Genomic DNA, 25,713 nt, shown 5'->3' with positions numbered 1-25,713 from the left:
CGCTGATGTGCAGTTACTGGCCCCACCAACCTGCAGTGTGTATTTGTTGTTTATTGTTGCTGTTCTTTTCTCTCTGCTCTATCCACTCACCCCAACTGGTCGAGGCAGTTGGCCGCCCAAACTGAGCCCGGGTCTGCTGGAGGTTTTTTCTTCCGTTAAAGGGAGTCTTTCCTCTCCAGTGTCACCAAGGGCTTGCTCATAAGGTTTGCTGGGCTTTTTCTTTTTCGTAAAGTACCTTGAGATGATTGAATTGTGATTAGGTGCTATACAAATAAAAATAAAAATTGAACATCAATTGAAAAGACAATGAGAAATAGATTTTTTACGTGACAGTACAGCCAACAATCGACACTGTAATATCAATCAGGAACCAGCCAAATGTTTACCAGTTCCTAGTGGTAGCTAAAATTTAACCTGTTAAGGATGTTACCGTACACCCTAAAATGATTAATTGGTCTTTATCCCAAGCTCTGCAAGTGTCCTGACCTAATATTACATTTGGCAGTGGACCCCACTATTGATAACCCATATATCTTACTGTATGTTGTCCAGCTGGCCCTGTGAATTTTTCCCACTCATAACCAGGAGATTTTTCATACCTTACTGTACCACGGGGTTTTAGGTCACGTGTTGGGAAATATATTATATTCTGGAGAATACTGTCATTTTTTTCCCCTCACTGCACCTCTAAGGCACCAAGTATTTACAAAAATATTCAATATGCTTTATTTAGGGCTTCCTCTTGAAATTTGTAATTGCTTCTGCTGATCTTAGTTTCATTCCTCCAGAATCTGTATATCATTGTAGGTATTAAATTTCAAGATGATAATTAATTACACAGGCCAGGTAATGTGTGCACAGCTTTTGATTAGATTTCCATTACAACATCCTCAGTGTGAGTAACCTAACACTGACCCAAATGGAACACACTGTTTACAAGAGTCAAACTAACTGCTTTTGTAACTTTAATGTCATAAAAAAAAAATTACATTTGAGTTAATAAATTAAATAACAAAAATAAAATAATGCAACAAATTTTTCAAGTTCCTTTGACCTGACTCTTGCTATATTCAGGGAAGATGTGGAATTTAGCCAAAGAAATGTGCCCCTGCATTCAGTATCACAGCTTATATGAAGATACTACAATGTATGTGCAGTAAATAAAAAAAGCACTGCATACCATGCTATACAGTAAAATACACGCTACAATATGGTAAATTAACATAAAACCTAAAAATAGGCCTCATTATACAAGATGACATGCATCAAATTTAAAAAAAAAAAAGAAAAAAGTCTGTCCAGGATAAATCAGTCTCTAAGGCTGCACACATATATCTCACATCTTCAGATCAGCCAATATATGAAATGAAACAAATGTCTATGGAAGCAGCTTGAGCAGCCAGGATTGTTACACAAATGCTATAAAGACACAATTTCATGATAAAAATGGGAGCACTCTCAGAGATCCCACTGGAGTAAACATACATTAGTCCAATATTTTCATGTTATGAGAATGAGCTACTTGCTGTGGACAAGTGTTGTGCATGCTTAACATGCTTATTGAAAATAGCAGGAAAACCACTACTGCAGAGGAACAAACCGCTGATCAGTCCAGTCAAATGCAAAGTAAATTCATTCATCACCAGAAACTGAAAGGCATGTGATCCCTTATCTGGGAAAGGATGCGATTCATTTATGGAAGCACCAATGACAAACCACAAACCATCTTATAAGCTATTATGGTGCAATATCACACAGGTTTTAACTCTTAGATCATAATAGAGAAATGTGGGTCATGTGCAAACGCAGTGTTACAAAATAAATGTGCACAATGTGAAACTGGAACGTTTTTAAAATTTGCCCAAGAACAAATCCAGAACACATGTCTGAACACTGGAGTCCCTCTAAAAGTATTCAGAAACTATTTACCCATCAAGGGGCACCACTTTTAACAAAGGGTAGAGTGTCTTCACAAGCATTTGTGGCATTGAAATATCTAGATGATATTGGCAAGTAGCAGAGACCATTGTGTCTCTTTGGAGGTGCATTCCCTTCTCTAGGGCTGACAATGAGAGACTGACAATGAGGGCAGAGAACCAAGATGTTGCTGAAATAACTCAATGTGCCTTGAACCTGGTGTCCACCAACACCATCTGTGCCAATTTTTGTGTTTGATTTGCATATGAAGGATTCTATGGGCATCTTTTGTATACAAGCGAAAAAAATCCACTACACCCAGTGGTGTTAGTTATTAAAAAAGAACATGAAGACCATTATAGAAAAAGAAATTTATGCAGTGCGTATGTGCAGTGTTGGACTCTCCAGAACTGAGGGGTGTGTGTGTGTCGACATCCTGGCTCCGTCTGAAGCTATGACTCTCCTGTTATATAACCCTGCATGTGGCTTTGCCTTTGGAGATGGAAAGGGTGCAGGGAATGTGCCCGAAAGCCAGAGCGTGCTGTGAACTACGTCATGTGAACAGTGACTAAACTGGGCAAGAGTGAACACATGCATTTGTAACGTTGTGAGTGAGAGATGCTTTCAGGCCATAACGAGTGGATGTTTGTGTTCGTGCAGATGAGTGGATGCTGTATGTTCTGAACATGAGTGTGAAGGTCTCTCTGAGAGGTACAATGTGACAAACTAACCATGTGTGACATCTGTGTCCCAGGTCCCAGGACTAAAGCGTTTCAACAGCTAGTGTCTGTCATTGCGGTCACAGAGCGATACTGTTGGTCCTGTGTTCAGGAAAGCAGAACAGTGAGTTTAAGGGGTCGTCGCAGTCGTCAAACAGGCCGGTGTCTGCTACTGTCAGTGGATTCCTGCTAATGACCAAGTCCAGGCTGTCACCAGCCTCCATGATTAGAGGCACAGTTAGACAGCAGTCCAAGTCCCTGGTCCTCGCACGGTTCACCTGAAAGATTACAAGCAGTTAAATCATTTACCAATTACTCTACATGTTTTCCATATTGGGAAATTTGCTTATTGGCAAGAGATACATTTAATATAGATGCATTATATAAACATTTAAATCTGTCTACACTATACTGTAGGTGTAAGCAGATATAAAAAAAATATTTTAACTCCTACTGTGGGTACCTATAAAGTTGCAATAACAGAAAATATATTTTCTGAGATGTTATAATTTGTTCAGGTTATTGACAAACACTAGACATTAACAGCATGTCCTTACAATACTTCATTACTTATAAACATAAGACAGGTGGACTTTTACTTATGCATACAGGCCTAATTATTGAACTTTAGAGATGCTGGTAGCTGCAGGCTAACTGTTTCCCTCTGTTTTTCTAGAGACTTTATGCTAAGCTAAGGTAACTGCATTCTGGCTTCAGCTTCATACTGACCAGACAGATAATGTCAGTGACATTTTCTCATTTAAATGATGGAAATAAAGCTGAACTGAACTGTTGAAAGTGGATAAATATTCTGTGAATGATGTGATGTATAAGAGTGAAGAGTACCTGAAGAAGGCGGTCAAAAGGTTTTAAGCCTGCCTGGTCAGCTGGGCCGTCCGGGCGGATCATGTTGACATAGACACCTTTCTCCAAGAGTCCGTCAGATACACTAAAGCCAAAGTCATGGCTCTCAAGGTCCTTCTTTATAGTCACCTGCAAACACAGAGGCCTTTGAGATACACTATATATATAACAATAAAGGTTCATAAATACCTAAAGGGTTTTACTCATGAGCTTTGATTATGTCACTGCTGTATTCCAGCAATTTTGAATTGAACTTTTGAGAGAAATATTTTAAAGATATTTGAAAATGAATATAGCTGAGGGCCAGATATGACATTTGCTCTGAATAACAGTAAAAAAAAACAAAAAAAAAAAAACAGCAGTTCTTCCTAAATCCTAATAATCAGGGCAATCAAAAGATTCTTTCTTTTCCATCCTGAGGCTCAGATGACATTGTAGGACTGTTTTCACTGCCCTAGCAGGACTCCGTAAAACTGCTACAACAAACTGTAGTAGGATAGGACTGTAGGAGGATATCTGTATGTTCCACATCTGAAATGAACCAGGATATGATTTGTGGTTTGTTTAGCTGAAAAAAGGGAGAAACACACGTTTTTAAACATTTATCTTGTTTGGTTTTTCCATTCACATTGACACTGAGCATTTTCTATGATCTTTGGACTGAGCCTGGCCAGTGTCTAGATAAACTGCCAGGTTGATACTGAACAGACAGACATGAGCGTGGGATTGCTCTTCTCACCTAATAAAACAAAACAAAGGCATACCAGGCATTACCTCAGGTAATGTAGTATAATGAGTGATGTGTGTTTGTCATACACAGTACAAGTCCAGACAGGCCAGGTATCCACTGGGACCAGTTACACTGCACCAACAGAAGCAGCGAGTCAAATGAAGGAGGCAGTAATGGGCCAATCCTTTGGGACACTGTATTCATCAAGCTGTGAGTGCACCTGACAGATCAGTGAATTATCAAATTTTTACCAAGGGGTTTTTGCGACACAGTAAATTATACCTCACAACTCACAGGGGAATTGTGTGTTACATATCTTACTATACTGGATGTTATTTTGCTGTAACTTCCAGCAGTTGTGCATATGCGGGAAACTCCCAGTGTCTCTGACTGACATTAAAGGTCAGTGGCTGATCAGCTTTTCCCTCTTGGTGGCTCATAATTGCAATTTGAACCGTATGAGGCGAATGCACCATAAACCTAATAGTCCCCTGTAATTACTGGGTTATTTAGAAAACTCTTAGAGTTTCATTTCACTCTACATCCCTCATACCTGGGTGCCAAGCATGTATTTCATTGGTGCCTGTTCCATGCTAAAATGATACTATCACATGTCTGTAATGTAAAGCATCACTAAACTACCTTATGCAATGCCAGAGTTGTAGGAGACAAAATAGCACTGGGGTCTTCTTTGCCCCTGGATGACACATCTCTGGTCCCAGTCGACATATTCAAGTTCCTTTTGTTGTTAGACTCAGTCCGGACTGTGTTCATCTTAATAGGACTAATTTCAGATCTAAAAACAGAGTCTTCATTGGTCTTGGTCTCCTCCAGATAGAGACTAAGAGTGCTACCTGTCATGGATGCCTGAAACAGCACAAAAATGAAAGAGGTTATTAGAGTATCATGTATACAGGGGAGGAAAAACAACTTTGATTTGAACAAGCAAAAACAATCATATATAATCTCTCAGGCAGTCTACACAGAGCCTGATGAGAGATAGAGCCATTGCATGAAAGCCTTACTCAGTCAAAATGGCAGCAGGTGAACGACCTGTCTTGTCAGATTAAAAAAAAAAAAACAGATTACACTCCAATGCTTCATCTGACATGATGATTTAGGCCCTGGGCTATGAATACATGAGTAGGATGAAGTGGATTGAGGGGGAGAAGGAAAAAGGGCAGCAGGAGCACACATACCTCCAGCTTCCTGAGAATCTCTGACTGCCCGCAGGTCTCAAGGTCCTGCAGAGCCTGGGACCAGAAGCTGTCTTCCTGGTTCAGGGTGCCGTGGCAACGAGGGGGGCTGGCAAATCTATGACAATGCAGGAACCACAACATGAGAGCAGCCCTTCACTCTGGAAGCCGGTGCTGCATACAAAAGCAGCATGGGAAATGCAGTTTTTGGGCTGCACGCAGGAGAGTCCCTTTGAGAATCCCACAATGAGGGTTTACTGTCAATTCTCCCTGTTGTGGCAGCTCAAACACTGAGGGGTCCAACAGATCAGACAAAGCCTTTAAAATGGTTGAATTTTACAAAAGTAACGTCACCCCAAAAAAAACAAAAGTAAAAAGCAAAATCGAAAATCATGTGACACAAAAGTTCAGAGGGGGAATAAAAAAAAGAAGTCAAGTGTGAAGTGACAGAAGGCTGATGTATCCTTTGGGCGCTCTAGGTGCTTTCTGAGGAAACGTTTTTGGTTTGGACAGGGGGGTGACAGAAAAAGATGCATCTATGTGAAAACACCAAAAGAGCTTGTGGGCATTTAGTAAAGCAGATGAGAGAGAGAATACCTAAGAAAGAAGAGAAAAGTAGAGTTTGGAAAAGCACAATACATGAAGGCATTCCACAGAAAATAAAAGAGACACCTAATGCAAAGAGTGTAATTTGCTCTGTCAATGAACCCAAAGAGCAAAAGAAAGAAATTTTTACATATATACAGTGGTGGAAATACTCAGATCCTTTACTTCAATGAAAGCGTCAATACAACAATTTCAAAATACTCCATTATAAGCAATATGTCTATATTCAGAAGTGAAAACACGAAGTATCAAAAGTAAAGTTCCTGAGTAATTTCCTACCATTGTGTGAACACATAGTATGATTTATATAAAAAAGTACTATTTGCTTTAAAAGCAAAAACACTTAGAGCTGCAGTGACTTCAGACAAAACTGACAAAGGCAGACCTGTGCACTTACCCAGGCATCTTGTCCCACTCGTCCTCAGTGAATCTCCCATCATACAGCGCTGTGTGGTGACCTAAACCTGCAGAGCTGGAACTGGTTTGACTCTTGTGCTTTGTGCGCCTCCATTCATTTGGATTAAGCAGGATATCAGATGCTTTGTGGAGGTATGTCCCTACAGAGAGAATAAAAGCCCCAAATATCCACTGGTTTAATTGGGTACAATGGCTCTTTTTTAAGATAGCAAGTGTCCAGTGGACCTCACCTTGGCTACTGTAGCCTGCATCAAACGCAGCGCTATCCCAAGAGCTCATGGCAGAGTCTATACTGGGCACATTGGCAGAGTAGATCTCTGAGTGTTTACTGGTCTTCTGCGAGTCTGTCAGCTCATCCTCTGTGTCACTTAGAAACCCTGCTTCTCTGTCTGGAGGCCGCGGGCCATCGGACTCTGGGAAGACACAGTGACTAATGTCAGCATTAAATAAGGGAGAAATCTAAGAAAGGCACGTTCTCTCTTTTTTTTTTTTTTTACCAGATTAAAACATTTAATCACTTCCACTGCGACAAATGACAGCAAAGGACAATGGAACACATAACTGGACACTGGTTCTTATCACAGGAGAATGGATGAGCAACTCACTGGGAAGGAATTAAATGGAAAAAAATGACAGACTAAAACTACTGACCAACATGTCTGGAAATAAATAGCATCAACTCAGAAATAATCTCCCAGGCAAATGGAACACAAACTGAAACAGAAAAGTGGATGTTAATGGGTCATAACGCATAACATTATGATCCATCTACTCTTTCTTTTTTGACCGGTTGCTCTTTTTTAAAAAAGTTGGAGATTCAATGAAATAAACATACGTTCTGCTTGTTTCTTGATCTTAAGGGTGACAGACTCCCCAGCCATCTGCAGGAGGTGGATGGCCTCACTCAATGGCTTTCCTTTTAGACTGACCCCATTGATGGCCAGGACCCGATCCCCAATATGGATGGCTCCAGTCCTGCAGGTTTATGAGAAAAGAATAGACAGATATACCAGATTACAGACAGTACCAACAGGCACGCTACGAAACCTGTCAGGCTGCCCAGTGGCAGAAACAAAGAGGTTTCTTGTAATAGAAAAGGATGAGATGGCCTTTGTTTGCCATCTCATTTATTTGAGAGAGAAAAAGTTTCCAAAAAGGGCCGTAAACAGTTTACTGGTCCTAGCATATTATTAAAACCTTCTCAAATGACTTCCTTGACCTGCCATTCTTCACCTCACCCCCTGCCCTTCTCTCACCTCTCTGCCAGACCTTTTTTGGTAAGGCCAGAAATGACGATGGGGTCAAAGGGCTCCTCTGTGCCAGAAATTGTGATGCCCAGTGGTCCATTGTATCTTTTCAGCTCAACTGTGTAGATTATAGAACCTGAGATCTCCAACTCATCTGCAGCACATGGGGAAACAGTAGAAACCATGCATAGGATTTTATAAGATGAAGTGAACTTTATTAGAAAACGTGTACAATAATTTGTACACATACCAGGATTGTACAGACTGATTAAGCAGTTAGCAAATTATTATTATTGTAAATATTTTATAATCAATTAATAAAAAAAAGCAATTCTTAAGAAAAATTAACATTTGCAGGTCCGTCTGAAAGCATCAAATGGAAAATACTCACATAAATTTCAACTCCCTCTAAATGATTCTTAAGTACAGAGCTTGAATAAATGTAGTTAGTCACATTGCATCATTGCTTGTATACTAGAGTGACATTTTATATCGTGAGTGATTTATGTACCAATGTTGTCCTCATCCTTTTGGATTCGAAGTTTGACCATGTCCTCTGCCTGCTGCAAGACGTGCATGGCGTCGTCCATGGTGCAGTTCTCAAGACGTACATTGTCGATGGCCAGCAGCCTGTCTCCAGGCTCCAGAGTGCCTGTTCTACCGGACACAAGAGCAAGAGGATCACAACTATTAACTGGGACTAGTGAGCTGCTCCTTCTGACTCAGTCAGAATCCTATTAGCCTGGTGTTCCAGTGGGATCTGTGTGGGTGACCGTAACCTCACCCTCAACCTAATCAACACTGAGCCCTTCTGAAATGTATTTGCTCTGCCCTACTGATCCAGTTTTGACAGCTCAATCCAATTAGGCTTAAATTACACAGTGGACTCACAAGACTATTTTATGGTGTTTATGAATAATCTAACATAAGCCTAGAAAACCTAGCTCACCCTGAACTTTAAAGTGCTGAGGAATATCGCCCTACTAATGCGACTGGCACCAGTACTGACAAACAGTTTTTGTATTAATGCTGTAAAATGACAGGACTTACCTGTGTGCTATGCTTCCCTTTCTAATGTCAGAGATGATGAGGGGCTTGCCAGGTTTCTTACTTGCTGGAAAAAAAGGAAGAGAGGTTTAAGTGTTTTGTATTTTAGGATGCATGATATGAAGATAAATCCATATTCACACATTGAAAATCACACAGTTCTGTTTTTGTTTCATGACTTGGCTTCCTATTTGTTTTTTCTTTTTTTCCTCCAGAGCTAGTTAGAGCAGAAAGGGTAATGATGGATGCTGGTACAGGCCAGTTTTATTCAGTGGTAATGAAGTATGTGCTCTCATGCTTTTGCCAACCTGATTTTCATGGATCACAAAACACTGGTTCAAAGGAGATGTACAGTATAGATGTCTGTGGAGTATTACTGAGCAACACTGCCCCCTGCTGTCAATCTCACAGCCAACAAAACTCACCACTGATGGTGATGCCCAGCTCCACTCCTCTCCTTTTGGGTAGTTTAACGTGGAAAGTGCCACTGCTGGGAACCACTGACTCTGAGATTTAAAGCAATATAATTATATACAGGGTTATATAATCGTTCATGATCTGACAATAAGTGAGTTTTCTTTTCTATATGATACCTGCAACATCAAACTCTATCTCCACTGTGACCTTGTTGGCCAGAGCAGAGTCTCTGAGCAGCTGGTGGGCTTCCTCCAAAGTGCCTTCTTCAGTTGGGATCCCATTAATGGACAACAGTCTGTCTCCAACCTGCAGCAACCCACATCTACACACAGAAACAACAAAACAATACATCATTCAAATATGTAGATATCTGGTGAAAAAGTTGTGATACTTGGATTAAATAAAAATCGTGTTTATTTTTTAGAAATAAAGCTGTTTGTTCCGTCCGTCCAACAGTTTTAAAAACCCAAACACACTTGATTAAAAGTGATAAAAACCACCTTCTCTCATTTGAGAGGCTGAAAAATTCCCACACAAGCAACAGCAAGTTTTCAAATTTACACTTTCAGTGAAATTATTCTGACCAGTGACACAGTGTATTAACTTTAACACCACATGTCACACTGACTGAATGTTTGAAATGCCATCCATAAAATGAAATATAGCCCCAGGCTTGATGTAAACACTTTTAAATTGACCTTATTTCAGGTTGAAAAACACCTCAGCGAGAAATTGTATACATGCGAAAGGAAATAAACACATGACACATTTAATCATACCACTAATTGTGAGGGCAAACACTGAAGCACTGTCAGCTGATATTAATTCACTAACCGGTGCTGTTCATTAACCTTGTGTGGAGGCTGAGACACCAACATACAGTCAGATGTTGTGCTTGAGTCACTCCTGTCCAACTGCTTCTGGACTAATCATGTTACAAGACCCTAGGGAGACGGCCCTGGGCTGCCAGCACAGACACCATCATTAATCTTGCCAGACAAGGACAGATACTATGCACTGGCCTGATTAGAGCTGTGTGTTAATTAGACTAACACGTAGTCTTGATCAATACAATACATACCAGTGTTTGGCGGGGGGGGGACTACCCAAACTATTTTGTATGAAGAAAAGTTGCAATTTCAGTGACTAAGAGGGAACTAGAATTTTACCTAGAAAAGGTTCGTATTAAGATGGGTGCTGGGTATAGAATTTACCGCTACATATGCCCCCCACCCAGTGGACGTTAAAGCTCCAACTTTAAAAAAAAAAATTTAAAAAAGTGGAAATGGTAGTTAGGCAAGCAAGTTTAGCATCAGACCCTGGGCCTGAAGCCTTGTCCTCCAGGCTATATAAAAATTCTCCAGACATGATGTATTTTTTGTGGAGGCTTGTTGGGGTTACACAGTTTACTACAGCATGGCAATACTTATTTTTACCATGGTTATAGAAGTTATTATTGGGGCATCTAAATGGGTCATAGGATGAGAGAGGCTTCAATCAGAACAGCACTTATCACCCATAACTGCATACACAGATGACGTAACCATCATTACCTATGGCACCATGTGCCAATAAGTGAACATTTACTTATGATTAGATCAAAAGACTAAAATAATAGGCAAAACTTTACACAGATGTGACCACTCAAATTTATCTTCTGACTCATTCAGTGGGTCTAGTTTTGGAATCACTGCTACATTAGACAAACGCAGCGCCAATGATCCTGCCTTTAGACAAAATGTCATTGAGACACCAGGCTAAAATTAGACTATTTACATGTGCTATTTCATTGCCAGGCTGAATGACTAGCACTAAGGCTCTCTAGTTCAAGGTGACTATATGATATTTGTTTACTTGTTAGGTGTCTCAGCACGTTACCTTTCAGCTGGGCTGTCAGGCTCAATAAAGCGGATGACTGGAGGAACGGACAGAGTTTCTGTGGCAAAGACACCCCCCTGCAGCTGGATCCCAAAACCTGTGAGCGGATCCCCCCTCAGGACAATCTCACTCGTTTCCACATGAAAAACCTGACCCCCCGGGCCAACAGAACTGGATGCCAGAGATACTGAGGGAAAGAAGGAAAGGGAAAGGACACAGAGAGAGAGATCAGTAGAGAAAGGGGCTGATAAACGTAACAAGAGCAGGATTGTGTGAGACAAAAGAGAAAAAAATGCAGGAGGGTAAGAGGAAGAGACATGCACCCACAGAGACATCATGGGAGTGGAAAGGGAATGAGTCACTGAGCAGAGTTTACATTATCATCATGTCCACGTTAGTAATCGGTCAAAATCTGTTCACACAGTGAGGAGGCATAAGTGTGTGAACAGCTCTGCTGCAATATTTTAAAAGGGTCAGTTCACTTAAATTGCACCAAAAACATTGACTCATGTAAACCAGTCATATAAAATGTTCCACTTGAGTCTTGTAAGAATTATAATTATTTTTCAAAAACATGCATTAAAATGTCTCACACACATCAGTTTACTAAGATGCTTAGCTCTGCTGTAAGTGCAAGCCACTTGAAGTAAATGGGCTGAAGCATTCAAATCCACCAGTGAATGAAAGACAGTAATAAGTAATTGAATGGCCCAATCCTCATTGGTTGACCATAGTCATAAAAGTAAACAAAAGCTTTCATGGTCATGTTACACATCATTCCTACTGATCTGAAAATGATAATTTTAAGGTCAGACTGGTTTCATATCTGACCAAAGGTATCTTCAGGTTTTTACATGTCAGAACTCAAATAATTACAGTCTTCAATCACAAGATTGTGAATAAAAGCCCTCGGCCTGGAATAGTCTGCATATCAATCTGAAATTAAAGGAGCTGGTCTCATTAAATACATTCAAAGAAAGATTGCATAACTTAATTGGAAATTCTGGCTGTAGATGTTTTAACTGATGGATGCTTTAGGAACACTGCAGACTACACTTGTTGGTACCTTGTATTGCATGTATGTTTTATTGTGATGTTTTAGTCATATGTTTTGCACTGTGCTTTATTGTATGGGTGAATAGTTATGTCTTTTTGTAACTGATCTCTGTAATGCTGCTGTCTTGGTCAGGACACACAAATAGGTTTTTAATCTCAGAGTTTATTTCCTGGTTAAAGTTAAATAAATCATTTTAAAAATAGCTGTGTTGTCCAATCACTCACAGATTTCTAATAAAGGGCAGAGACAGACCATTAAAAGATGTCTGTGAAGGATGGTCTTGTGAATCCTCACTCATGGCTCCTAAGAGTGCCCCCCTCTCTCCTCTGAGCAGAAATAAAAGCTTTGGACCTGCTTTCGAAATGGAAAACTGAAACAAATGTCTTTGCTGTGTGGTGTTAGGTTTGTGACTAAAGACTTACATTTATACTATAAGACTTCATTATTTTTATTGAAACTGTTTTAGACATGATTCAACTATGATCATTTTAGGAGGCTGCTGTGTGTCATGCAGTTCATTACATTTTGCCTTATACAGAGATGTGTTTATTTATGTAAATGAAGTAGACAAAATAACAAAAGCCATGAGAAACATTAGCTTTGGTTAGAAGTACCTAATAAATTGGCAGCAGAGAAAATCACTCACATGAGGACATTAAAAAAAACAAAAAACAAAGACTACCTGCACACAATACTAAAAACTAATGAGGAAGTGTTTATTTGTAAACTGCCCGAAATGAGCCTTTAATAAGAAGGAAAAGAAGGCATGCGGTTTGTCATACGTGAGCTCTTGTGGTCCTTCTTCCTGTTCCTCCTCTTGCTGGTTGAGCTGCGGGGGCTGGTAGGAACGATTGGAGGGATGGGGCAGGGCAGTGTGCTGCTACCCTGGCTGCTGAAGCCTGAGGTGGCTGTGGAGGAAGGAGAGAAGCCACCACTCACCAGAGCTGAAAGGAGACATAGCACTGCATGAATCAAAAGGATGGTGCAGTAAGGAGAAACCACATCACCATGACAGTTTAATCACATCCACAGCAGCAGCAGCACTCATGGGAACATGCAACAAAAATAAGAAATGCGGTAACAGTGTTGGAGTAAACCTCTTGGAAAAAGATTTAACAAATGCTCCTCCTGCTATGGTGTCTCGCCAGCAGCAGTGCTGTCACAAGTGATAACTTACATTTGCAGTGGTCCTGCTGGTTGTGTGGGTGGCTTGGGCTGCTCCATGTCTTGCTGTGGCTGGCATGTGGGGGATGGCAGTAGCTGCTGCTTTGGTCCCAGTGATGATGGTTGCTCTTCAGCACTTTTACTGCAGCACCAGGGAGGCAAAACACATCCATTTAGAAAACCATATCCCCTCCTCTGCCGTACATTTTTCTAAATTCTACCCATAAAAATCACACTCCCATTCCCACATCTAAATTTGTACCACACCACGTAGCGCCTGGAGGATAATTCAGAGCGGAGTAATTGATATTTAATGTTTTCGTCACGCTACACTAGATTAAATCCTGTGGTTTAATGTATTTTGATGAAGATCTGAGAATCAGAGCTGAATGGGAAGTGGTACAGGATCTTAAAAAAAAAATCTTACTTCTGCTTGCAAGCTTCCAAAAAGCTGAGGGCAAACTGGAGATCATTTTGATAATTTCATTTTCAAAAGAGCCTGAAGGTGCAACAACACTGAGTAAGTTGAGCACAGGCTGTGATCAGTGATATGGGCCATTGACCTTGATTGGGCACAGCTGAAAGCCAGATTGTTGATGATGCAGGATGTGTCTGGGCATCGGATTGACAGACACTTTGGTCTAAATGTTTTGGAATCTTTCTTTTAATCTTTCATATCCTTGTTGTTTTATTATTTCATTTACATTGACTTTTCCAACTTTCAGTAAAATGAAGACCAGAGATTGTTAATTCTGAGAGACATCTTATCCTCATGTTAAAGCCCGTGTTACAAAGTGCATTCAGTCAAACAGTTTTCCTGAAGCATTCAAAGGAAAATCACTGACCTTCTGTTTGACACACACCTTCATAATTAACTTTCTTTTACAGCTAAATTTGTCACTGATGTTACAGTTATCCTCACTGCTTCATTTGCAGGGGTCTAATCTGACAGCTTGGATGGGTGGAGGATTTGCTAGAAACATGGATAACTACAGTAGCGCCTTGGATGTGCCAAACTCACAAAACCTAGTTAAATCAAACCATGTGTAATCATAATAAAAGCAGAACAGCCTCCTATTGGTGAAACCTGTAAAGCTCTGGCTCGGCTGGCTTATGTTAAGATCACCTAGGGGAAGCGCTCCTAGAAATGGTGTTTTCAGTCTGTGCTGGTGGAAAGAAACATTAACTCCTAATCTCTTAGTGGCTGTATCAGTTTTATTAAATCCCAAGAGGAGATTAGACAAATTGCATCTTATAATCATGACTTATCCTTGGGGGAAAAGGAGCTGTAAAAAAATAATCTTATGATAATTTCACCATGCAATATTCAAGTAGTAAATCATTGTTGAACTGAAAATTTGAAAGACAAGATATATGTCTGTAATTTTGTATGTAAGTGATGCCTGTGCTGTACTTTGAAATGAGACGAAGTATTTCTCAGAACAGGCTATTAAATTATTTATTTGTGTCTTTAGCCATAGGGGTATGTATCATTACAATCACTCAAGTACTTCGGTACAAATTTGAGGTACTTGCACTCGAGCATACTACAAACTACAAATTACAGTGTGTCTTTATACTTTTCATTATTTTATATTTCTTTGACACATTTAGTCACTATTCATTTTCAATGGAAGATTTTTACATACAAAACATATAAAGAGCTTAAAAAGTGATGTTTTGTTATAAATTAAAGTACCTGTCAGTACAGACAAGTGTAACTGAAAGGATTTGTCAACTGATCAATCACTAGCAGAAAGTTGATTGGCAGCTGATAAATCTTCAACTCAATATTTATGCAAAGTGTCATTTTCTGGTTCTGCAGTCTTGGATATAAGAATTTGATGCATTTCCTTTTGATAGTTAATTTTGTTTTTTTCTTTCATTATTATAAAGTTTGGTTTATTAATTGAGCAAACAGGCATTGTGAGCGCAGGCCCACTTTAGATAATCCATTGAAATATTTAGCAGATTAATCCCTAATGGCAATTATCATTAGAAAAGATATTAAAGATGTTGTAAATGTAATAGTTTGAGTTTTTTGACATTTGGTTGGACAGAAACAGGTCATTTTCATGATGCAGTGTCTCCATGGACTTTTTGCGTCACCTGCAGGACATACCTGTGTCTTGTGGCCTGACAGGAAGTTTGCTCTGACTGGCTGGAAGAATCTCTAGTTTGACAGTTTCTGAAGTGTTGGCTACAAGCTGCGTGGCCTCCATCAGGGAGCAGTGCTCTGTGCTGGTCCCATCGATGGCCAGGAGGATGTCACCTATGTGCAGGGCTCCACACCTGTGAGGGTGAAACAGGATTGGCTTGTGTCAGGAAGGTTTCTGTTAAGAAAATGTCTCTAGAGCAGTAAACTACTAAAACCTTTTTCACCTTTCCACCACGCTGGCTGGCTTTATCTTGTCAATAATAATAACTTGTTTGCCTCTGTATATTGTTGTTGTGAGGCTGATCCCCAGGGTGGAAGAAGAACCTTTCACTATTTCCACCAGCAGAGGGCCCGAGGCTTGCTGCACTGCCTCTGAAACAGATTTTAATGACAGACACCAACAAGATTACTCTATGCATCTAAAAACAAGAACACAACATACATCATTTACAATCTTGAACTTCACATGTGGGCCCACTGAGTTCATATCTACATTGTTATACTTTATATTAGTTACCGAGTCACAGTTACTGAATGCAAGGCATTCAGTGCGGTTCTCAAACTCACAGTTCATTTCCTCAGTCTTCAATTCATATTAGTCAAGTCTTCTTGCTGCTCTAATGGTTTATATTACTCTCAATCACATTTATAAACATACTATTTTGTGTTTTTTTATTTGATCTGATTTTATTGTTATTTATTTTATAGTTTCAGATTCTTTCAGGAACATGTTAATCCTTATTTTTTTCATGGACCTTATCATACAGAGATAACAGATACAACTAGGATTGGGGTCTATTAGTCAGTTTCATTACGTTTCTGGTTTCAAGTTGGTAATACCCAGTTTTGTTAAGCTCCACTTTAAACAAATCCCTTAACAAATTTTTCATTCATGTCCTTTGTTTAGACACTGGTGTCAGACAGAGAGGTAAGTTTGCATAACCAAATTTTCAGTTGACTGATGAGGGTATTTGACTTCAAAGTCTCACTGAAAAATTGGATGTTGTTGTTTACTGTCAATTTTACACAGTGACCAACACATGATAATGGGACATGGTATTTTGGATGCAGTTATAAACTGGAGGTTGGGGTTTACAGTGTGTGATGGTCTTCTGAAGGACAAATAAAGTGCTGTCCTGCTCAGTTTGCATACAGTATACATGTGATAGTTGCTTCAAGTGTTTTCAGTATTGTTACCATGTTTCAGTGAAGGGGCTTAAACATTTGTGGTGTGTAACCAGAAGGCAGGAAGTCTGAATCCTAAATTTCTGCACGCAGAAAGATAATGTGTGCCAACTGTCCTGGGTGACCTAGCCCATTTTCACAGACCACTGGAAAGTGTGCAATCTTGAGAATTAGTCACCATGTTATAATCAGGCTTTTAGTTATGTAGCGAGCTCCTGCGTTTTATGACATATTTTGCTACATTCTGGCCCAGAGGTTGCAGATATTTTGATATGATTCACTCTGTATTACCACAGTAGGTCTGTGTCAAAATGGCCTAAAGAAACAATATATAGGAAGAACAATGGTACTGGCTAAATTGCTTGACATGATACTGATATGCACATATGTTTACTGTACTGTGTTGCATCCACAATTTGGCATCCACCAATTTTACACCAATTTTGTCTGTTTGGTGCTCACTTATAAAGGATATCACAGGTCTACTCAGGACTGTGTCTCAGTATGTACAATAAGTGGATCCAAAATGACCTGAACAAATGTGGTATCAGCTTTGATCACATGACATTTTATCATCACTGTGGGGATAATTGTGTATTTTGAGGCACATCAAGGACTGTGATTTTTTTTAAGGGAAGAGAAGCCAAGCTTACGGTTTAATAAAAGAATATGGACCCTGAAGGGGTGGCATGGTGGAGGGGTGTTGACACTGTTGCCTCACAGCAAGAAGGTTCTGAGTTTGAATCCCAGTTGACCTTTTGGAAATATTTAAGCTGGTAAAAGATAGGTACCCTCTCCATTGTTTATCAGTTTATTTATTGCCCTGAATGTTTTATTGTTGATGCAAAAGATTGAAAAGGACTTCAGTCGTTTCTCTTCTGAGCCAGACAGGCACACTCCCACAAGGTCCAACTTTTTTATAGTTTGACCCATGCAATACTAAATTGCTGGAGTGCCTCTTTAATGCACTGCACTGAAGATTTGTCATCTTGTCCCTTAAAATATGTAGCATCATCAGGGCTTGGGGACATAAAATGTTTCTCTATTGCTCATGTCCAACCTTGTTTTATTGAGGTCATGTTAAAAAAAATCCTTGTCTAAAAAGACTGTTCCTGAAAGTTGTCCTGAGTGACATTCTCTGCCCGAAAAAATATAGTCAAGCAGTCAAGTACCGCAATTATTCTGGTACAGAGACGTCATACACGTCTTAAGAAGACTAAACCTACCATATGATTCAGGAGAGAAGAAAGAACTACACATAATGATAAAATGCAAAATAACATCCATATACCCTTTCCTTGTTGAAGTGTGCTCTCAGGCCCATGTGACTCCCCTGGTGGGGTCTCAACCACCTCATATCCACAGAGCCAAACAGCCACATTATTTACCCTCAGAGCAATGCTGCCCTAACATGCTACCACATATTCCCTGTGTTAGTGTGTGTGTGTGTGTGTGCTCACCCATGACAGAGACGTCATACTCTATCAGGAACAGAGCTTCCTGACCGCTCTGCATCAGCATGGTCAAAGCTTCAGCGTGCTTCTCTCTGTTTAAAGGCATCCCATCTATGCTCAGTACTCGGTCTCCTGCCTTCAAAGTGCCCTCTCTGAAGAATCACAAAAGAAGAAAGAGAAAAAAAAAAAAAGAATAAATATGACTGGCCATACAAGCCTTGAAGCACCAGTCACAGTACATCATTAAACAGTTCCACATGAGTGGTAATCCCAGGTAAGATGAAGATGAAGGATAAATCAGATAAACGGCTGTAAAGTCTTTGATGGTGAATTATGTTTGCTCCAGTATTTGGGTACTTTCATTTTTCATGTGGAAAAGTGCAATGTTGTATTAGCCTAGGGATGAGCAGTGCCCTTTTGCTTTGAAGAGAGTCAGTTTTGTGCAGTGTACTGAGAACACACTAAGGCAAAAGAAATAATAATATGCACATAAAATGTTGATTGTAAATGCTTCAAATGCATTAATTTTTAAAGTTTTCTTCCATATAAGTGTCAGACTAATATTTTCATAGACAAAATATGAGGCAATTAGTAAAACACATACCCATTAGGCTATAAATCAATATAGGCATTATATGGAACACACAAGCCAAATAAATAGCTATAGTTGTATATACGCACACAAAAGTCCATGTCCTCACCTGTCAGCAGGTCCCCCGGGTCTGACATAGGTAACCACTAAAGGACGAGACCTGCGCCAGTCTTCATGGAAACCTCCTAAAAACCCAAAACAAAAAGGATAAATTATTGCTAAAAGCTAAAGTTAATTATTTTTTCCGGTTAGGTTTATAAAGAAAACATCAACCCACCTCTCATAACAAATCCAAAGCTGTTTCCTTCCTTGTGTAAACACACTTCAATGGTTTTGGTTATGACTCCTGATGGTGTCTGGACTATGAGTAGTAAGAAAATGACATATTCAGAAAATTATAACTATAATTTAAAAAGAAATGTTTACAAAGGAAAGGCTTTCACAAAAATGTGATTTTAGTGTCATCTGCATGCCATAAGTGCCTGATCATGCTGTAATTCATGTCAATGGGAAAATTAATTCTCTGTATCTGAAGATAAGCTTTAAAATCTATAAATGAAAATGACAGTTTTATGTAACTTAGAGGTGTACAAAAAACCTTTCAAACAAAGTAAGCCCAATTTAAACCTAGAAATCTAGACATTCTCTGTTTTGACCTGCAAATCACAAAATCAGGGTATTTCACCAGACTTCACCTACCGAATGGAGGCAGCTCGTACTCCACCTCCAGCACCACTCGTTCCCCGATGTTCTTCAGCAGGCTAATAATCTCATCATGGCGAAGCTTTGACAGGTTAATGCCATTCACTGATTTGATGTAGTCTCCTACATTCAGCTGGTCACTCCTGTGGAAAGTGACAGACAGACCACCAGGATTAACAAACGCTCTGCATCTAAATATATATATATATATACATATATATTTACTAGTGCTACCAATCAGCACTGACAGCAGACAGAGAGATGTCTTAACCTGCAGGGCTGACCGGCCTGTCATCCAGTCCAATCTGTTTTTTGTGTCTGTCTAAGTGTCTCTCCACCCACTAAATTAACAAGCATGAACTCAACTGTGCTTTAATGAATTAGTACAGTGTCTGTTTTTAAACCTCCATGGACTTGACAAGCAGTGGCCAAGACATTTTCAGAGGGGCTGTGTCATTCTTACCAAGCAGTGTGTGTGTGTGTGTGTGTGTGTGTGTGTGTGTGTGTGTGTGTGTGTGTGTGTGTGTGTGTGTGTGTGTGTGTGTGTGTCTTCAGTCACACGTTGCTTAATCATCATGAAACGTGAGTCTTTCACTACATTTTCCTTTCATGAGGTTGATGTTGAGGAAAATTACTTTAACAATTTTGTCTGTTAGGGAAAATACATTTCAAGCCTTAAAAAAGCTCACAATAATAATTGCCACTATACAGTGACTTAAGCATAAAATGATAAAAAAAACATATTAAATTAAGATCTAAATTTTAACATATGATCATGTCTTCTTTACTTTACCTAAAAATAAGCCCTGTTGGGTATTTTTCTGTGGGTCAGCATCATGGTGACCTAACGGCCACAGTTAGAGCGAGCTGGTGTAACTTTGCAACATGTGCATGCTTGTGGAAGCAGAATAACAAGTCTAGACAGCTTTGTGTGGTTGCCAGATTTTAACCACATCACAGAGCAGAGATCTCACCTGGCAGCTAGCCCACCTGGCCGTAGGTTTGACACTCTGGGCTTGCCATCCTTATCAGACCCTCCGGAGATGGTGAGCCCGAGGCTGCTGCCTTCCCTTTTCATTAGGTCCACTGTGGTCACTCCTCGGTACTCTTCTGCTGACAGATGCAGACATAGGCACAGATTCGCAGTCAGCACTAGTATCTGTTTGACAGGATCACCCTGTCTGAGATGCATCACATTTCTTTCTTGAATATTTCACTGTAATGTTGACTGACACACAACCACATACTTTATTTTGTCGCTTTCATGTCCTTTCCTTGGTCCATCAACCTCTCATCTCAGTGAATCATTATGACAGTGTCAGAAAGAGGAGGAGGAGGATGGAGTTGTTTTATTAAACCAATTCTAAACACTGGTACTACAAAGAAATGCAATACATAGTATTTAGTATTGAGTATTGTTTCAGACCCATATAGTAAAATTCTATCCAACTGAATTCTTAAGTGAATGAAAATGGGTTTGACATTAAGTCTGATGGAAATGTGGTTATATAGTGTCATCAGAGGACTCATTCTGTCTTGTGGTCTGTGTTATGCTGTGCTGATAGAATCACTCTACATGAGGTCTACTAAGTGCAGTTTAGTACCAATGACAGGTATACCAAACAAGCATTTTTTTCATCTTATCTAAGCATTCAAAACAGTGCAACATCAAGCAAAACACAGCAGATGCATGACCCCACATATTCATCTTTCCATTATCTACCCCTTATCTTGGTACGTTCAGGGTTGCAGGGGCACTGGAGCCAATCCCAGCAGACACTGAGTGAGAGGTGGGGTACATCCTGGATAGATCACTAGTCTATCACAGGGCTGACACTCACATTTGCACCCACAGGCATTCACCCACACAGTCGCCATTTACCCTAAACCAATCCTGCATGCCTTTGGACTGTTGGAGCCAGCTGGAGAACCTAGAGAAAAACCCACACAGACACGAGGAGAACATGCAAACTCTTCACAAAAAGGACCCTGGGTCAAACGGGATCCAAACCCAGAACTTTCCTGTTGTGAGGTGACAGTGCTAACCACTTCATAACCATGCCACCCATTCCACATACACACACAGACAAAAATCTTAGTCAGCTGCATGCTGTTCCTTCTTTGTTTAGAAGAATTGGATGCAGTATGAATCAGACAACAGATAGAAAACAAAATGAGGCAAAGTCAGGTTTGACTGTATTGTACCTGAAAGGCTGCGCCTCCTGGATGAATGTGATTGGTCAGTTGCCCCGAACTCCTTGCTCCCTTTTGAGTATGGTCCTTCATCTGAGGAGACAGCAGGGAGGTCTGGATATGCTGTTTTGAAACACTATGGTGATGTGTAGAGAAACTACACAGCAGAAGACCTAATAAACAGAACCCTCCACTGCACATCTTGACAGCTGGCTACACTTTCATATCTTGAACTAAACCCTGGGTTTATCTTAAGGGTCTTGGAGGGAAACAGTAAGCTAAGAGGCACATCCATAGGTTAGACATGAACTGAAACAAAATGATCAAACTGAACTGAGTAACCTGGGGGGTTACTTCACTCTGCTTCCACAACAATCCTATAAAACGGTCAAGAGTTTAAATTAAAATTGGTCTGTCTGCAGCAAAAACCCTCAAAAAACCATTAATTTAATATGAGAATACTTTGTGTCGAGTTAGATGTATGTGACTATTAAAGCATTGGAAGCTTCCTGGAGGAACAGCATGCAGTTAATGGACTGCTTGGGCACAGAGAGAAAATCATCATTTTTATGTAATTTACAGCAGCTGCTACAGAAAGTCGGGAAATGTTCAGCGTGCTCTGCAGGGGAAATGTGTCTGTTTTTTTTTTTTTTTTTACCCACATTGGGACCTGATTCTGACACAGCACTGGGGTGGCCTCAGAATAGCATAGGCACTGCCCAGTCATCTGAACCTCAATGCAGCCATGCAAACATGTCAGCAGTCACAGTGATGAGGAAACTCACTTGGCACATCTCTAATCCTGTCCACTCTGGATTACCTTTTCTGATGTCCAGCACAATCACTGAACATCACATTTCAAACCTAAAGAAGAGCTGTGCCAAGTTCTCTTTATAAGAGTGGAGAGGGTATGTTAGTATCTTACATAGACAGGCACCTTGAAGTCACATCAAAATTACATTTTCTAATATGCTTTAGTCAAAACCTACAACTCAGAGGTTTTCAAACTGTGAGGAAGGAGAATTGAATGAGATGAAAGGGACAGCTGATTGTTGGTGGTGTAAAATCGAGAAAAAGTTACTGTAGTGATGCTGTTCATCACCAGGAGTTACAGTCAGTTAAGGTACTTTATAGCCCTTAATGTCAATTACTGCAACTTTCATCAAAGGTTCATCCAAATTAAGGTCATAAATCTGTTAGAACTAAAAATTACATTTCTTCATAACTCCATCGAATTTTTAACTTTTCTTTTGAAAAGTACCGAAGTAAGTTGTAAGTAAATTAAGTTGCAGTTTAACAAACCTGCTACAAACCAGCAGGTATCAACAGCAGCAGGATATGCTTCAGTTTGAGCAGTTGAAATAAGACCTGTCATCATTTAAAAGGTAACATCTTAGGCCAAACATAAGTTTGACATGATAAATGACACTTCGGTTATTCTGATCTGTCTTTCTATTTTATCTGTGCTGAAGACTGAATGGGGGAAAGCGAGTTATTTGAAGGGCATCAAACCCACTCCCTTCTCTCTGTTCACATCACGTCTCCACATCTGCCCTACTGAGGCTGAGGCCTTTAGACAGCTGAGAGGCACAGATTTTTTGTCAGCTCTCTAAAACTTTTGAGCAGGCCCTGGATATGAGGAGTACAAAAGAAAATTCAGCCTTCTTGTGCCCATGGAAGATCCTAAATCCAGACCTATCTTTAAGTGACTTGCATGTTTAGTGAGGTATAGAACAAACATATGCATAATGTGGTATTTCACACTAATTAACACACATCCTTGCACAAACATCCTATCCAGTAGCTGTGAGGCACAAACATACATACTCAAAAAGTGAGTGACACATCACAAACACATTAGGCTGGGCAAAAGCCTTGCAACCATGTGGGTTCCTGAGGGCCCTGACAGTCCAGCAGCTGTCATTGCAGTCAAAAGGCAACACTAGCTCTGGGTTACGCAGACCCAATGCGCTGCACGTGACTGAATGCTACTATACCATCAAGTCAGCCCCCAGCCATCCTCCTCCAGCTTAAAATAACCATCACTCACCCTAATGGGCAGATTTGGTTCAGGGTGGAGCTAATTAATAACAGCAGCAACAATGAACCAGCTATTGGGAAAATCTGCTCTTCTAATCCTTATCTCTGAGCCAATAACTAAAAAGGAAAGGACTAAAATAAAATACTCTCCAGTAAATATGTGGTGAGTTAATTAACTCCTTATTCTATTCAGGGCACTGTATGCCATCCATCTAATAACCAATCAGAATGTAGGTTAAATATGGGGGCAGCACTGACAATGACAATGAAATCATAATGCTATTTTCAGATGTTAAACTTTATTTATAACTGGGTCCAGCCAGACCCAGTTTAGATTGCTGTATCTGCCCCAATTACACATGGCAGGATGGTATGGTATAAAATAACAGTCCACTGTTATTTTAATCTATCTCAGTATATACCACTGCTATAATTAATGCAGCGTAATGATTCAACAGGGGGTAATACATCCCATCTCCAAAATCTAGTTAATAAGTATGAATTAAAATATTTCCATTTAGATAACAGGGGTTACAAACTTGTTATAGTTGCCCCTAACATGAGTCCATGTAAGACAGAAGCAGCTCTCTGCAGGTTAGTAAATGAGCCGGGTGATCCTGCTCTAAATCCCACCAGCTGAGCTGACCCTCTTCATTCTGCATTGTAAAGATCAAAGAGCGGTGCTCTTACCAATGCTGTTCTTGGTGTCTCTCCTCAGACCACACAGCATGGCTGTAGGTCAGTCAGCGCGGCCACCCTTTGGGAAGTAACCTTGGTGATCTCCAGTAGCGGAAGGAAAGCTGAGGTAAAAGTAGGCGACCAGAGAGAGCGAGCTGAGAATCTCAGCTGCTCAGATAAAACAGAAACACCATGTTGGCTTCTTCATTCCTTTTCTCTATCTAACATTTGCTTAACCCCTGTCACTCTTTGTAAAACCAAGTGTAGTCTGGGGATCCACAGGGTAAATTCTGATCCTCAGATGTATCTACTTTGCTTATCTATTTTAAACCTGGTGATAAGAAGATGTCAGCATTGAACTGTTTTTCTCAGTCTTCAAAAATATGCATCAACTAAACTCTTTCTATAAAATCCACAGCAGAGAGAGAAATGCTTCATGTCCTTTTCTTGCCATCTTGCTGTGGTTCCATTTTTGAGCTATACTTACTAATCGTTTCTCCTTTTTCCAGAGGATTTATCATCCCTCGTTCATACATTCACATGAGCTCACACATACCCCCTCTCTCTCATACAGAGCTAGAGTGTGTTTGCTCTCTCTCCCTCTGCCAGAGGGGTTCAGTGAGGCAGGCACACACGATAGTCACTCCCTCCCTCAGCACACACAAACACACACACATTTCCCACCAACTCAAACACATTTTCAAAACCAGCCACCCACACATACACACATACGCAAACTAAGATTAGACATGACAAAACTGCACACACACCACACACGACTCTTAGCACAATTAACACCTGCATATTCATTGTCAGACTGAGCTCTGTGCGGTATCACGTTTTTCTCACATAGAGATGGCGCCCATTTTACAGAGCTTCTATCTACACAATGGTAGTATCTCACACACACACACACACACACGCACACACACACACACACATACACACAAGCATGTAAAAGGAAAGGCATATACAAAATTCCTGTGCTGAACAGCTGCCTGTTTTAGAACATGACTAACAGCTGATAATCATTCAACTTACTCTACAGTTGTTGAGCACAGAGCTGTGGGGACAGCTCCAGACTGTGGTCACATGAAAATAATTTGAGAAATTGTGTGAACCTGTCTGACCATTTGTCATGATACAAGCTTCAACGCCTGTCACTTGCTGAACCCCACTGCAACCACCACAGCAACAACAGCTCCAACTGGAATACCCTCTGATCCTTGTCTGCCTCATTTGTTTTAAACATGTAGACAAATTGCTTCCATCATTGAGAGAATGCCAGCAAAACCACACACACTCCCCCCAAGAAGAACAAGCAAACAAAAAGCAATTAGAAACTCAGGATGAATTTGTACCTTCTATTCTACAGTTGCCTGTTTAACACGTGTAAAGCGATCGCAAACAAATGTTGCCAGGTTTCTATGCACTGTTGCATGGAGCCTAATT

At 40.2% G+C, this 25,713-nt stretch overlaps 1 protein-coding gene across 5 annotated transcripts; it reads right to left on the bottom strand.

The window, feature by feature from the left end:
• Window positions 1–1,304: 1,304 nt before the first annotated feature.
• Window positions 1,305–24,863, bottom strand: LOC113145034 (glutamate receptor-interacting protein 2-like). Of its 5 annotated transcripts, none has more exons than XM_026331348.1 (25): window positions 24,749–24,863; window positions 24,274–24,383; window positions 21,556–21,636; window positions 20,325–20,463; window positions 19,348–19,493; window positions 18,926–19,009; window positions 18,758–18,833; window positions 18,063–18,208; window positions 15,642–15,789; window positions 15,382–15,551; window positions 13,273–13,401; window positions 12,878–13,039; window positions 11,039–11,225; window positions 9,337–9,482; window positions 9,169–9,249; window positions 8,747–8,810; window positions 8,208–8,353; window positions 7,706–7,850; window positions 7,285–7,424; window positions 6,680–6,862; window positions 6,430–6,589; window positions 5,430–5,544; window positions 4,873–5,097; window positions 3,483–3,629; window positions 1,305–2,914 (listed from the first exon to the last, which is right to left on the bottom strand). In XM_026331348.1, exons 2-25 carry the CDS (start codon window positions 24,311–24,313, stop codon window positions 2,717–2,719), a joined length of 3,258 nt encoding a protein of 1,085 aa, XP_026187133.1. In that variant the 5' UTR covers window positions 24,314–24,383; window positions 24,749–24,863; the 3' UTR covers window positions 1,305–2,716. The 5 variants fall into 5 exon arrangements, with proteins under 5 accessions (XP_026187133.1, XP_026187136.1, XP_026187134.1 ...); XM_026331351.1 differs by having other exon boundaries at window positions 20,325–20,460; XM_026331349.1 differs by having other exon boundaries at window positions 24,274–24,429; window positions 24,749–24,862.
• Between the last annotated feature and the right edge of the window lie 850 nt (window positions 24,864–25,713).

This window comes from Mastacembelus armatus, chromosome 7 (genome assembly GCF_900324485.2).
Source record: "Mastacembelus armatus chromosome 7, fMasArm1.2, whole genome shotgun sequence".
NCBI lineage: Eukaryota > Metazoa > Chordata > Actinopteri > Synbranchiformes > Mastacembelidae > Mastacembelus > Mastacembelus armatus.
Note: the sequence above shows the minus strand (reverse complement) of the source record. Positions and strands in the feature narration are given on the sequence as shown.

Excerpts from the sequence above, each read along its gene's own strand:
- LOC113145034 (XM_026331348.1), bottom strand. The coding sequence starts at position 24,313 with ATGCTGTGTGGTCTGAGGAGAGACACCAAGAACAGCATTG. Across the intron at positions 13,402-15,381 it reads TGTCAGGCCACAAGACACAG|TAAAAGTGCTGAAGAGCAAC; the intron begins GTATGTCCTGCA and ends CTGGTGCTGCAG. Across the intron at positions 8,354-8,746 it reads AAGGGAAGCATAGCACACAG|AACAGGCACTCTGGAGCCTG; the intron begins GTAAGTCCTGTC and ends TGTGTCCGGTAG.